Genomic DNA, 15,862 nt, shown 5'->3' with positions numbered 1-15,862 from the left:
GGAGGAGCAGGGACTTGAAACCCAGGTCTCTCAAAATCCTAGGTTCTAACCATTGGACACCCTTCCTCTCAGGTATTAGATATTACTCTCTACAGATATGTAAAAAAAGAAAGAGGATGTTTTTGTAAAGAAAGGAATCAATGTTCATGAATTAACAAGAGCACAAAATAGACAAGAGAGGCAGTAAGGAACATTTAGTCTAAGCTGTAGGGAAAACATTATAACCATTAGAATTGGAAAATTTACAACTTTTCACCACCCTAAATGTCCCAATAATTGGAGGAGCAAGCGCTAGATTTATACAGGAATTTTTCCAACAGTCTGGTATTTGCATAGGGATACCTAAGTACTGTAGTAAAAATGTTTTAAAATATATTACTAATAGAGGATATTTTAAGAAATCAAATTGGGTTTCACGCTTTTACCACCAGCTTACATACAACAGGCAAATAGGTTTACTCTTTTATAGGGCTGGTTGAAAATTTTTTCATTTTAACTGTTTTTCAACTAAATTAAAAGTGTCTGCTTTCTGTGTAACATTTCCATTTTTTGGTTTTCAGCTGAAATTTTTCAATATTAAAATTTCCAATGGGGAAAAAAATCAAAATTTCAGGGGGGAAGAAAGGAAAAAACATAATTTTACCTGAGTTAATAGGCAAAGTCCAAACTTTGCAATGCAAAGATTGAATTACTGGCAGTTGCAAAGGAGATGGATCACTGAAATGGGAGCGTTACCTGGAGAAGAAGGAGCACTGGAGGACGACTGCTCTGCGGAAAGAGATGCCCAGGATTGCTGACGGTCTGAGTCACAGCAAAGATGCACACAAGAGACAGAAAGAAAGGAGGAGAAAAAAAGACAGCTGGAGAGATGGCAACATGTTTATCTTTAATGCAGAGACTGTGTGGCACCTGTCATCTTTAAAATTAAAAAGGGAGAACCACTGAGAAAAGGAGTTTTAACGCAAGTCTTTTCATTTACTATTGATTAAATATAAGTAAAATGCTTTGATAAGTATTTTCTGCCTCTTTTTAGTATCATTTGAAACTAAGTCCCCACAAGGGGAGGCATTTTGCCTCCCTTTACCTCCCCATGCACAGTGGAAGAAGATCTACTACTGAACTCTTGTGGGCTGGAGATTAATATTCCCTCGTGCACCTAGCCTGTTCTGCAGCATGGTGTGGTCATAGCTATGCCTTCTCCTTGTCCCCTTTGTGGAGCTATGTGCCTCCAGGGGATAGGGATGGAGCCTCCCTTCTATTCCCCTGAGCACAGGAAGGTAATTCTGCCTGACATTTCCGCAGTCCATACAAGTGCCAGCAAGATAAGTCTCCTTGTGCGCTACCTCTCACAACTGTATAACCAAATAAGGACCAGACTCACTCTGGCCCTTGGAGGTCATAGTGTAACTTCCTGTCATTTTTTTGCCTCTTTAGTAAATTATATTATAGGTGGACATTTCCCATTATAACTACCCGCTCTCAATTGCTTATAGCCTTGCCAAACTTTAACCACTTGGGCTGAAATTTCCTATACTAGGTGTCTGCCTCAGGCTGAATTTCTTGGGGAAATTTCAGCCAAAATGTTTCAGATGTTTCCAAGAATGAGATTAGCTAAAAAAATATGTTGTTTTGCCATATTTCAAACCATTCTTACAGTTGTTTTGTTTAGAAGCTGTGGCACCTCCCATGCTTTGCAGTGGTATGTCCTCCTAGTGCTAGGGATGTGTCTTTTGCTGTTCCCTTGAAAACCTGCCCAATTGATAAGACTCCACCAAAATCTCAGTCATGCTCACAGACGCAGTAGAGACGTTTGGCAGCTAAATTCTCCAAAGATTCCATCTGCACGTGGCATGCTCCATTCCCTCACTGCTCCTACGTGGTGACTGGACTGCACATGCACCATCCCACAGAACAATTCAGCATGCTGAAGCCTGGTGCTGAGCACGACTATCTGAGCACGACTATCTTGTAGCTGCCAGGGGCTGCTGTGAATGCTGGGCATTGGAACTAAAAGCACTGTCTTTCCCAAGCTGTCAAAGCTCCCCCTGCTGGCACTTGGCAGTGTGGAAGAGGAAGCAGCATGACTCACATGCAGCAGGAAAAGAGTCAAGACATAGGGGGGCTGGAGGGGAGGGGGCAGACTAGGACTGGTTATGCAAAGAGACTGGGAGCCAAGGACACAGGGTGAAGAATGACATCAGGGAGTGGGAAACCGGGAAGACGACAAGCTGGACAAAGATCAGGCAAGGAGACTGGCAGGGAGATTAGTACTGTGAGTCAGTGTGGGTTGAAGATTAGGACTCAGGCAAGGAGCCCAGAAGCCAGAATTGGAGCTGGTTGGGCTTGGAAAAATGGTATGTGATCATGTAATGAAAGACTGCATCACAATGCATACGCACAAGGGGGCTGATTTAAGGTTGCACAGGCAACCTTAATTCTGGCATTTCCTACCTTTGGAATGTTTCACTTTGCAGCCTTAATGTTATTGTAATGTAGGGTTTTTTGTGTATAATTGTATCCATGCTAGACTCAGGTACAAAATATATACTTCTCTTCTCTCTTTCTTCCTTTTTTCCCTAAAACCATTTTGAAGACACTGGGGGCCAGATTCTCAGGTCTACTGAGTTCACTTTATGCCTGCATAGGAAAAACAAAATGATTTTATACTTGCTGGAGAGCCCTCTCTGAGAATTCCCCGAGTTGGCGGAATCTCTTTGTGACTTAAAGCAAGCAGAGGTGACTATGCTGTTCCTACTCCTCTTCTCCTCTGCCTATTCGACCACCAGAATTGCACAGCTTGGGATAAAGAGGGAAAAGGTATGGGAGAGAGGCTCTATTATGAGGATTCTTTGTGGGTGCAAATTAAATATACATCTCCATCCCCCCTACATCTTTAAGTTGCACCAGGGCTGGGCAGAGGAAAATCAGGGAGTTACAATTAGCTCCCTGTCATCTCCCCACTGGCCCTACATCACCACTGTGCCTGAGTTCTGTATGGGCCAGGTAGAGAATTCAGCCCTGTACATTTTTGGACAGCATAATCCAAGTTCTGGAGTACTTGGACTCAATTCTTTACTACTTAAGTCAATGGCTGTTTGCCATTGTCTTCAATGGCTGCAGAGACAGCCCCCACTGTAAGTGGGGCCTCACGGTACTCTCACTAAAGCCTTGATGGTTTGGCGCAGCCCTTGCTCTAACCCTATAAGTATGTCGGAATCACTCATTGAAAGGGTTATAAGGAAACACTCATAAGAAAGCTCTACCATGAGCATACTTAGAAAAAGCACATGGACAAAATGACTTAAAGTGACAAAGAATCCAGACCGCAGCTATTTTCTGTAAAAAAGATAAAGTGGATTATTTCATTATTAAGAGCCCATCCATCTTCGCCAATGCCTAAGTGCATTTTTATAGATGCAACACTCACGCATGCATTTATGTATGAATGACACAGGAGGTTGTGCCTGGAAATTTTGCCAGTGCTCCATTATATTTTAGGAAATGGTTTGGGTGCAATCGCTGGTTGTTTATTCATCTTTAGAAAGGTGTATAACTTGGTCATGAATGATGCAAGGGAATGGAGGGTGTCTGCCACTTAATAAACAAATATTTTATGAAAGAGCATCATGATATTTTGCTTTTTAATTAAATTGTGATTGTGACCAGATGTGTGAGAATGCACATTTTTGTCTGGCGCTGTGTCTTGCTAAATGAAGGGATTATAGCAAGCTACTACACACATAAAGAGCACTGCAAACTATGTTACATTGTCAAAGTCTGGCATGCTGTATATAAAATTATTTTCCTCAACTTACCAAGCCACTTGAACATTCCTGTTTGTCCTGTATACTTGTAAGAGTTTTGAGAGGACAGAACACAGATAAAAAGGAGAGAAAATAAGTGTCAGAAGAAATAAGAGGAAAACTTTTGATTGACAGCTAAAGAGTTGATACTGAAGGGGCTCCAGTATTTGCCTGTAAATCATATGGCCCCTTAGTAGATTTAGGGACTCAAAAAATCTCAAAGATGGGACTTGGCAAATGTAGGCATTCATAAAGCTCTCACACTGTGCTGTTTCGCAGGAAGATATCTCTCAATGGTTGATCCACAGAGTCAACTTTATCCTTGTTCACCTGCTAACGACAATCGTGTTTGGCACAACAGAGTTTAAGTGGCAGTTGCTACTCAGGAGAAGCCCAGGAGGAATGAAAAAGCAGGAAAGATCATATCAGGACTGTAGTACACCAGAATTACATGAGAAGATTAGACTTCCTGCCTGAACTAAAATATGCCTGGTTTCAATAAACACTGCAATCGCCTCCTCATTTTAATGACCATTAAATTTAAACAAAGTCAGCCAACTTTCTGAAGAAAAATTTAAGAGCTTAAAAATCTATATGATCTGTAAAACGTATCTTTAAAAATTATACCTCATTTGCTTCAGTTAACATTCTTTTGGCCAGAATTAAAACACATAAGTTAACAGCTTTTAATACAATATGCTAGTAACTTTAAGAAATCATATGTAAAATAACTGATGAATTTACAATGTAACTTTAAAAGCAACAAGATTCTAATTGCAACAGGACTATAAAACAGGTTCCATTCTCCTTCTGTATGGCTCCATCCTACAAAAGAAACCTACACTGATGAATTACACAGAAGACCATCTGCATTTATGAAAAGTGCTATATATAACAGTTAGATGATATTATAATACTACATTATATGAACTTGAACTAATAGCTTTCTAACTCCAAAACCAACCCCAGGAGGGGGAAGAGGGCATACATGGTTTGCAGTGACAAACCAGATTTCAAGAGCAGCCATGGGTCATTGTTTAAAGTTTGGGTGTAAGCATACTGTGGATATGGCTCACTTGAATTTATTCTGGGAAGAGATCATAGAATCGTAGGACTGGAAGGGACCTCAAGAGGTCATCTAGTCCAGTCCCCTGCATGGGGGATGAGGAGGATGAGTTGGTGGCCAACTATAGTACCTCCTATTGACTTAAGTACCAGGTGGCTCTGGTATCAGTTGCAGAGAATTTAGCTCTCCTGTCAGATAGGAGAAACCTTCAACCTTAGCCTATCTGCAGTGGAGCATTTTCATGAGGAGAGCTACTGGGCCTCATCAAGACTAGCCAGTGGACAAAGCCAAACAGAAAATAATCCTTGTTTGGACTCCTAAGGAAGGGGGAGGGAGCAGGTAGTACCACAATCCCCTCTCCTACACATACACGCTTTTAACCATCGTAACTAGGATCCTTTGTATAATTAATACATAGCCCAGTATTTTAATGTATGTTATAAAGGAATTTCTTACCAGAATTTTCATATGCATCAATATTAAAGTCAGACTTCCTATCATCCATCACGTGGTCATAAGTGATCTGTGGAACAGTTAACATTTTATCTGGAGAAGAAGGTCCATTGTCCTTCTCTGTCTTAAACTTCTTCTTCACCTAAAAAATATTAACACAAATTAGATCTCTTGTAAGAACACACACTAGAGTGCCTCCTCAATAATGAAATTTACTTGATTAGATTAACCACAGAGGGGAGTCTGACCATTTGTTTTCATTAAAAACTCGCAAGACAATGTACACAAGAGTAGGACAATAATCCTGGTGTCCTGGCCAAATTCTAAGATGAGTAAATGCAGTCTGCGCACCTGAATTCTCCTTCCAGCTGGATTATAGTACTATCTTTCATTTCCCATCTGTAGTCTGTCACCTTTAAGGGCAATGGGGCCTGTATCAGCAAAATCCTGTTCTAATGTATGGCCCTTTAAGGAAAAGTGTTCTATGGGAGAATCAGATGTCAAGCTGGGAATGGAGGCCAGGTGTTTAGTCAGGTGGCTAACACTCAGCTCATAGAACAACTGTATTGAGCGCAGTCACGGGATCGTTGAAGGGAGTAAGCACTAGTACTCATGAATCTAGAGTCCAGGAAGACTCAGAGGGAGGCTCCCTGGAGCAGAAATTGAACACCCATGAGGGTAAGCCAGGAAAGTCGAAAAGGGTTACAGCACAGCCCCAGGAAGGAGGACTGTGGTCACCCTGTCTTAGGGGCAAAGAAGGTTGAGCCCAGGGAGGATAAGAGGCCTGGGAAGAAGAAGCAGGGCAGCTTGTGACTACAGGCAGGGCCAGATTTCCAATTAGACACAGTAAGCACATGCCTAGAGGCGCCGGAGTTCTAGGGGTGCCTAAAAGTTAAAAGTGGGTTAAAAGTTTCATTTTTTTAAGGAAGACACGAAGGTCAGCTGTAGGCAGGAGGGGTGCTGAAGATGCTCTGCCTCGCAGCGCAGAAGGTGTAAATCAGGCCTTGGCTACAGGGAGCAGAAAGACCTTTTATTTAGGGCTCCCAGAGCCTGGAACCCATTGTAGAAGGTGGAGGGTCTGGATTCCCTCTATGCTGCCACCATTGTAGAGGGTGCAATGAGCCTTGTTGTTAAGGGGAGGAGGAAAGGACTAACCAGAGCCCAGGAGGGCTGGAAGTTGAGCTTGGGAAAAGAAGGGTTAGAGACTACTGTGTGCCTGGCACAGATCCGTGATGGAAGATTAGCATTTTCCTTTGGACTCTGAATGCCCGAGAAGCTGGGCATTCAGAGTGACTTAGCTGGAGGGCCAACTCACCTCAGCAAATGAAACCATGCTGATGTCCAAGGAAGTCACTGAAAACTCAGGAGGGATACTGGGGCAGGTTGACTGCAGTGCCATGCTACACCATGGGGGACATGCTTCATGGTCCTCAACATTTGTGTTACTTTCCATTGTTAAAATGGTGATGACATTTCACTTCAGAAACAGCTGTATTTCAGCTGAGATGTTATTCCTATATATGAAGATTGCCTAACATCTCCCCTGTGGTTTTTTTTTTTTAAAGAGAGTCAAGATAAGATTTTATTGAACTCTAATGCTTCTAGTAGTGTATGGCACAACTTTGAAATTTAGCAAAGGGGTAGTCCTGAGGTCAAGTAGGTGCCTTTTGATGTGTGCACAAAAATCCATTCAGATTTGGCAGAGTTCCAAGATATTGAATATTTCCACCAGCAGTCTGTTTTGATCAACAGAGCTTGCCAGAGGCTTGTTATATCATATCATCCAAGCTTCTACCCACACTGAGCATGCTCTCCAGGGTCTTTCTTCAGCGTGCCACATAGAACAGAACCATCAAACAGGCAGGACACAGACAAAATGAATTTTCCCATTGCTTTCTCCCAACAAAATTCCCTTTTATCTATGGGAAGGTGCACTGGGCTAGAAGCCAGGAGACGATGAGTTGTAGACATATCTCCTTTTACTAACTGGTGTTAAGAATTCTGTGCCTTTCACAACTCGTTTGTTGAGCCAAGCCTCATACTCCACACTACACTTCTTAGCCTCTTCATTCATACGCAACCCTGGCTGCATTCACTGAGCATTATCCTGTGCACTGAATCAGGCAGGGGTCTATGGAAATAATATTATGTGGTCATAGATTATACAATAATACATATTTGCAAGGGTGCAGAATTAAGGTTGCACAAGCACTTTTAATTCTAGCATCTCCTGAGTTTTGAGTGTTTGATTTTGCAACCTTAAATACTTTCTATATTTGTGTGTGTGTGTATAGGTGTAGGTGTGTAGTATATATTATTAGAGAAAAATCCAAAACAGAACATCAGATCTGAAACTTCTTGAACTTTCACAACCAAATCCAAACCTGAATCTGAGTTTTTCTACTGGCGTTCACCTTTTATATATTTAGTGGAGATAAGCAGTATTCAGATGCAGTTAAGGTTTAATAAAGGTTTGGGGTTCATATCTAATGGTTTTAGCTGTTCTGGTGAGACTTCACTCAGTCACAAATGAAAGAAATCTCACAAAATCACCTTTTTGATTTTGGCTTCATCAGAACCATAGCCTGAAAATAGACCATGTCCAAGTTTAGAATTACCCTGCAACTAAAACTGTAGAGACAGGAAGTCAGGATTGAAATCCAATCCCTCTCTGAAATCTGAAGGAGCTCTGATTTCAGATTGAGATTTCAGCTTCTCTCTAGTATGTAGTTTGCAAAATTCCCACAGTAAAAGGATGCAGAGTGGTTTAGGGTTCTTCAAGAAAAGGCACTATAAATATTAGATTGGTATTCTCATTATCATTGCTAGCTCATTTTGCAAGATGATTTTTTTTTAAAACAGGATAATTCCTAGGATCATACATATTGGAATAATTACTGAAACACTGACTTGTAGTAAAAAAAACCCTGCTAATTCAGCAATGAGTTACATATGTTACAAACTTTACTCGATAACACATTTAAAATAAACAGGTACTGGCTTCTGTGCTGAAGAATCATAGTACCCTCGTAATTCAGCTATTATATACTAGACAAAAGTGGCCTGATAAAGGCAAATTAGGAAAGGTAATCAAAATAATTTTTCAGAAGGTAAAACAAGATCATCATACTGCTTACATAAATCACTTGCGGTTTCATGGCTACGATGGGCCAGATCCTCAACTGCTACAAACAGACATAGCTCTATTGACATTAATTGACCTATGCCTATCTAGTCCAGGTAAGGATCTGGCCCAATATCCTTTTTCACTTCCTCGGCAAGCCTGTTACATACTTCCGCCACGTACTGTTAAACAGCTGCAACCGGAATGGGTGAAGTAATACATAATATAAATTTATATTTGCAAAGTGCCTTTCATAGCAAAATATTCTAAAGTGCTTTACAAGGCATTTACATAGACTAATACTGAGGTATAACTAATTCTGGGGTGGAGGGAGAGAAACATGCAGCTAACTAGCCCCTTGCATACTCCACAAAGTTGGGGGAAAGGGACATTTTAGCCAAGGACACAAAGACAAAATTCTTATAAAGTAGTACCCTGGGACCATTAATGGCAATTCCTTAAGAAGAGGAACCTCCCTGTGCCTTTAAGAACAAATATGCAAACTGCGTAGCTGGACCCACAAATGGGTATTTGCAGACACAATTACTTGAATGTGGGTGTGTGCACGCTTGCAATAATGCAAGTTTAGGAGGGCCTCTGGCTCTTTGGAAATTTGATCCTCATGCTTGAGGCAAAGCAAATAGGACCTCATTTTTTCAGGTTTCATCCAACACACCCAAATCATATAAATCAAGTGGAACTCAATTTTATCTGCCTAGCACAGTTCAGTCTACCTACCAGGTATTTATTTTAATTATACTGTATATACACAGTTGTATTTGTATAACAACATATATTATTTGAAATCATGTGACATGAAATACTACTGTATGTAAACACGTGTTACTACCAGAGGGGCAGATTGAGCCATAAGAATAATATTTGAGAGCAGCACAGTATTTTACCATTGCAATATATTGTTTTACCTTCCCATTGCTCATTATTTCGCAGTGTCCTGCATTCAATTACTGGTTGATAGAAATGCGTTATGTCACTGCTGTGTCCCTCAAAACTCTCATGTCCATCAAAATCAAACCAGTGAATTGCAGCAAAGTAAACTGCAGATATAAATGTTTCTATCTGGAAAACCCCAATGTTCATCTGAAAAGCAAAACTTTAAGACCAAGCAATATCCTGTAATACAAATACAATTTATAGCCTCTGGAGAATGAGCAAATTCCAATCAATCTACCAAGCATATGTATTCACTGAACAACCAAAATGGGAAAGAAAACCAGGGTTACTTACCGATACCATTACTGATTTCTTTGGTTTTGGACTAGGTGACATCAAATGATAATTTTTGGCAGGTTTTCTTATGTATATTTTCCACGTAGAAGAGTCTGGGTTTTCTGCTGCATAGCACCTCCATGCAGTCTAAAATAAACGTTAGCAGTACAATTATTACAATAGATTCATTGTTAAAGCTTCTAAAATGTGATTTTCCTGAAAGTTAAAGAGGATATTAAAAATTATTGATGTGTTCAGGTTCCTTCAGAAATGAAGGATAATTTATCATTTCGCATTATGGAAAATCCTCATTTAGTAAATTCAGTCCATCTAGTTTTAAATTGTTTGATAAACAAAAAAGGGGGAGAAGTGTTCTTTATTTAACTACGTGTTTTATTTGCAATAAGCAGGGTCAGGACAACATGAAGAGGGAAGGATGGCCTGGTAGGAAGCCCTCTGGGGTGGGACTCAAGAGACCTCAGTTGAATTCCCTGCTCTTCATGGATTCCCTCCGTGACCTTGGTTGGGCACATCACCTAACTTCTCAGGTCACTATCTGTAAAATGGGACTTCCTGGTCTTCCTGACCTCCCAGGAAGTCAACTCCCTGAGAAGCTGACTCCCCAAAAGTCCACTTGGCAAGGCTCTTGTAAGCTGGAGTTCCCAATCTCCATGACAATTTACCTGGAAGGCTGTCTGGGCTCCCCAGATGAGCTGGGTTCCCGGGAGCCCAGAGAGCTCAGACCAGAAATTTTTGAAAAATTCCATTTTAGTTCCTCCAAATTGGAATTTTTTGAAAGTGTTCGTCCCATGGAAAATTTTGCATAACTGACCTTTTGTTTGGATTTGTAATAGGTTTTGGTTTGTTCATTTTGTTTTTTTATTGAAATGCAAAATTTTCTGCAGGATAGAAATTTTGGGAACTGCACAGCTCTAATTTGTAGTTGCTGCAAGATGTAATGAGAGTACTGGTGATCAGCTCTAACAACTCTTGTATTAAACAAACCACCATCACAGGATATTTTTCTGCAAGAAATTCAAAACAGCTGATCTGAACAGTTTGCACTGTCTTTTGTGAAGAATAGTTCCAATTGCTCTGGCCACGATTTTCCCTTTAAGGATGTGATTTTCAGAGTCACCTAGGAGAACTGGATTCCCAATTAATTTTTAATGGGAATTTGGTGTCCAAATCCTTCAGGCAGCTTTGAAAAAAAAACAGCCTGAAATAAAAGGGAGAAAATAAATGCATTTAAAATATAGCAGTCCAGGTACCTGAATGAGAGACGCAGCAGCTGGGATTTGACGGTTAAAGTGTTTCTGTCTTTGTTTCTGTTGTACCTTCAAGGCAAAGCCTGAACCGAGAATTCCCTAAGGGAAAAAAGAAAATAAAGATCTAACGTTCAGAAAAAAAATATTTCAACACTCTGGCCAAATTACATCATATTAATAAAGTTTTATTCAGCATCATAAACAACTTAGCTAATTATTCAGGGGAAATGACGTAATATGCAGTAGTTTTCAGTCTTGGTTAGTATTTCTTCTTGGAACTTAAAATGATAGTTCTTTTGTGGCCTGATCCAAAGCCCATACAAGTCAATGGGAATCTTTCAGCTTTGGATCAACCCTCTAGAGAATAAGTGTAGATGGTATTTCACAGTCTGAAAACCACATGAATCCTTGTGCAGATGAAGAGTCAAATCTGAAAGCGTGTTTTTACCCTGATTTGCCTACCCCTTCAGTGTGATGAAAAGTCCATGTATTATTAAGTCATAAGCAAGCCTCTTTGGATGCGTCTATAGTAGGGAAATTGGGGCCTATGATTCTCCACCAGTGGTAGCAACGGTGGACGCTGAAGTGTTTTCAGGACTCAGGTGAGTTTACCGCCATGTCATCTGATCCGACTCAAGAGCAATTAATATATGAGGTCTAGTAAACCATTCCAAAAGTAAGCATAGTCCAGTTCACTTGTTTAGTTATCACCTCCTCTGTGGAGACATTTAATGTCAGGTTTATCAACACAGTGGTAAATACAACTGAGACCTGTTTACACTATGGCCTCTACCACTGTTACACCTGGAACTACACCACTAGAGAATAGTGGGTTCTAATTAAGCCAATGTAAGACAACAGGGCAGCTGGCTACCTTGGCTTTACTGTACTGAACTCTGCCACTCATCAAATGTTCCAGTTAGAAATTAATAGGAAATGTATTTTGTTCTCTCTGAAATTCATTTAACGGAGGTCACAGAGGCGATGACGATTAAACAAGTGACCCATGCTACATTTAGTTTTGGAATTATTAAGGGTTTGCACTAGACCCAAAGACCCATTCCAGTTGTGTTTAGCTGCATTAGTATTTCTTTTTGACCACACTCTTAGGACAAGGTAGACGCATAAAACGCTTATTATGAACCAATTATTATTACCGGGAGGACAACACCTACCTTTTGTTAGTTGTCCTATGCAAAAAACAGATTAATTATTTCTCCTTTGTATCAAAACAACACTGAAAATAAGTTTATTTTACAGCTACAACTAACTGGGAAAACTGACAGGCAAGTTATAAGCATGTTCGTGGAGATAAAGACGTCAGAATAATTACTTTAAAAACATCCCTGAAGACATTAAATTCAGAAAAAAATCAGAATCAAAGAAATAGCTTTACAAGTCATTTATTTATCAAAGGTCATTTCTGAGTAGTAGAAAGGGGGGGGGTGAAGTAAGAATGGAAAAGAACAGACAAAAATAATGCAAGTTTATACCTGTTAAGACACTTCTATGCATATTCTAATAAAGGTTTAAATTTCCTGATTCAGCAAAGCACATGCTTAAATTCATCCCTATTCAGCAGAGTATTTAAACCCATTGACTTCAATGACACTTAAGCACATGCTGAAGTGCTTATGATGTACTGGGGCTTTACAAAACTAAAACATCAGCATTAGTGCACTCACAAAAATGATTACCATGTGAATTCAATGTATTGTACACCTCTAAAACCTGAAGAGAAAGGTATTCTCATTTAAACTTTCATTTTCAGGCTAAAAAAACTGTTTAGACGAGAACTCTAGCAAATGTAGACTGCAGTAAATAGAACACTATATAAAATTGATAAGGAAGCATAAAAATTATTTTTAGCTACTTTTGATATTTTAAAAAAATGTTGGCAAGCTGAAGATATTATTCATAAAAGATGCAATGGTCCATTAATTCATTTAAGAACAAACTGTCAGAAAAAAACCCACAAGAGAACCTACCGCAGGAAGGGCAAAAAATGAGATAGCAAACACGGAAAAACAAGATGCAATGGTCTTTCCTATCCATGTCTGAGGTACCTTATCCCCATAACCAATAGTTGTAACAGTCACCTGTAAAAAGAAGTACATATGGCATTACAGAAAATATTAACATAGCCTTCATTCATTTTTTTGACATGCATAGCCAGTTGGTTACAATCAGAGGTGCAAAATTATGCACAAGTCTATTTTTTGCACAAAGCATTTATTTACATTAAGAACTATACTATGTTGCCATTAAATTGTAGCTCTGATCAAAAGTTTTTCCACACACACAAAAAATGTAAGAAAGTACCCTTCTTTAAAAAATGAAAATTTCTGCAAAACTATTTTGGTTTCATTTGAAAAATTTCATTTAAAAAATATGGATGGAAATTTGATGAGAATTTAGTCTGTTCTTCAGTTTTTTCTTCTCTCACTCTCTCTGCTATTTTTTGGTGTGTGTTTGCTGTTTCGGGGGAGTTGTTTTCATTTTTTCACTTTCAAGGCTTTTTGTTTTGTTTTTTGGGGGAAGGGGAAGAAAGGTTGCATTGCCATGTTTAATTGATTAGCTTAGTCACACATTGTAGGATTTTTCCAAATTGAAGCTTTTCGTTTGTGAAAATTCTTGTTTTGGGGAAAAAAGTCTATAAAAAGATAATGCCCACGAAAAGTTTGAATGGAAAAACCCAGTCAGCTTGGACGGACAATAGTACAGAAACACTTCCAACACTGTAACTTCCAATAGCATTTTTTTCCTCCATTTCTTCAACCAAATGTACTAAATTTTTTCTATCTAGGTGTTTATATAAAACCTCTCTAGGACATTTTTCAGTGTTATAAATATTTGAAACTAATATTTGGTACTCTTAAATAAAGCTTATTTTCAAATTAAGGTCATAATCCTGGGGCTTGTCACACACAGGATATGCAAAACAATAGGGCTTCATGAGGCTGCAGCTGTCTATCCACATGCAACAAGTTGCAGGATTGGGTTCTAAACTGCTTCTAATATTTTCATTGGGCTTTGACAGGATCTCTCAATAAACTTGTCCTCAGTCACGGGTTCTTGTTTTAATATATACTAACAGAGTTGTACATAGAAGCAGTGGAGTGCCCTGAAAGATTCAGATGGTCATTCCAACCTATGGTGGTTGTGATATGAACCTGGTTGAATCATAGAATATCAGGGTTGGAAGGGACCTCAGGAGATCATCTAAGTCCAACCCCCTGCTCAAAGCAGGACCAACCCCCAATTTCCCCTCCCCCCCCCATCCCTAAATGACCCCTTCAAGGATTGAACTCACAACCCTGGGTTTAGCAGGCCAATACTCAAACCACTGAGCTATCCCTCCACCCTTGAGAAACTGGGATGTCTGATGCTCAGATTTCTTAACCTCTAAGGGAGACTATGTTTCAGCATTTGTAAAATGACATTGCTATTTATTATATATTTTTAGACAGGAAGACCCCTTATTTTGGGCAGAGAAAGCAACTGGAAGTCATTAGACATTGGATCTACTCCCATCTTTCCCACTATCTGTGTGACCTTAGGGAAGTCAATTTACCTCTCTGTGCCTGCCTCCTCATTCACAGAAGAATGAAAAGGTACAGGAAATTGAATTACAACAAAGTACATGTTAACATGTTGCAAAGTACAAGCATTAATTTAAGACTTCATGACTTGGAAAACTTTACAGTACATGAAATTGCTGGGCCATGGGCTTGCTCTTCCTTCAGGAAACACTGCCAGCCCAGTTCTGCTCAAGACTGAACTGCTGATTTTATTTACATGCAGGAGATATCTGCTAAGACTACTTCATGGCTCATGCTAAGGACACATGCAGTGAATTTGTACAATACCACACGAGGTAATCGTGAGATTTATTAGCACATAGTATTGATGTAAGCAGCAAGGGCCAAACTAGAGTGATTTCTGTACAGCAACAAATCCCTAAAACGCAGCCTAATTCACTTAGTACATCAGTACTAACTACAAACAACACGCAACACAGAGGAAACACCTGGAAGTTAGGTTTTCACAGCACTGATGTGAAGATTACCACAATGCTGATGTAGCATAGCGAGGCTTATTAAGTCTGCACCAAGTCATTGTTTACAGGAAGTCAAGGCTTTCTCCTGTGCGCTGCAGAAATAATGGCATCTAATACAACAGTGCAGTAGGTGTAAATTCAGCCTCCAAGAGCAATTAAAATTCTCGCAGGTCACAAACCACTTCCAAGTTTGGATATTTGGCATTCTGTCGGCTACTTTTATCTGGAGGCTACATGTTCTCATGATATGTCACTGGACTGGAAAACTGGGGATGTGGGTCCTAATCCAAGCTATACCATTAACTTGGGCAATGACCTTCGACAAGTCACTTCACCTCCCCCTGCCTTGCTTCCCCTCCCAACCTTTGTCTGTCCTGTCATCTTTAAGACAAATAATGATAAGTAATAAACTCCAAATGGAAATGTGCTGTATTTTTGTGTCAGTAGTTGCCAGCTATTAACTGTACTTTATGCCAACGATCATATTTGCTCCCCAAAATGAATTCAATTATGAACTGAATTATGAAACATCTGAGAATGCAATTTCTTAATGTTTTTACCTAGGTAAAACGATGCATTATAGAAATGAGCATTTAGCAACTCACCTATGCTTCAGATTCACTGCAGGTCACAACTACACAATCCCTAAAATATACTTATTTAAAAAAAATTTATAAAAACCCACAAAATACCCAATATTTAACTAAACAGAAATGTAGCATATTTCCAAACTTGCTCCCACCTCTGCAAAAATACATTAAGGGGTTGTCCCTGAACAATGCAAGGTATATTAATAAATGCAAGGTAAAAGGTGGTGTGCTGGACAGAACTCAGGGGAACCTGATCTTGCATTAATGA

At 39.6% G+C, this 15,862-nt stretch overlaps 1 protein-coding gene across 1 annotated transcript in view; it reads right to left on the bottom strand.

Annotated features, from left to right (window-relative positions):
* KCNQ1 (potassium voltage-gated channel subfamily Q member 1) overlaps positions 1–15,862 on the bottom strand; it is a 537,929-nt gene that overhangs the window by 356,045 nt on the left and 166,022 nt on the right. Inside the window, exons 7-10 of the mRNA XM_074954860.1 lie at positions 12,933–13,043; positions 10,948–11,043; positions 9,695–9,823; positions 5,326–5,464 (exon numbers count right to left, since the gene is read on the bottom strand). Of these exons, the coding sequence (XP_074810961.1) occupies positions 5,326–5,464; positions 9,695–9,823; positions 10,948–11,043; positions 12,933–13,043 (475 nt within the window). The remainder of the gene's footprint in view (positions 1–5,325; positions 5,465–9,694; positions 9,824–10,947; positions 11,044–12,932; positions 13,044–15,862) is intronic.

The sequence above is a fragment of the Natator depressus genome, chromosome 6 (assembly GCF_965152275.1).
Source record: "Natator depressus isolate rNatDep1 chromosome 6, rNatDep2.hap1, whole genome shotgun sequence".
Lineage (NCBI taxonomy): Eukaryota > Metazoa > Chordata > Testudines > Cheloniidae > Natator > Natator depressus.
Note: the sequence above shows the minus strand (reverse complement) of the source record. Positions and strands in the feature narration are given on the sequence as shown.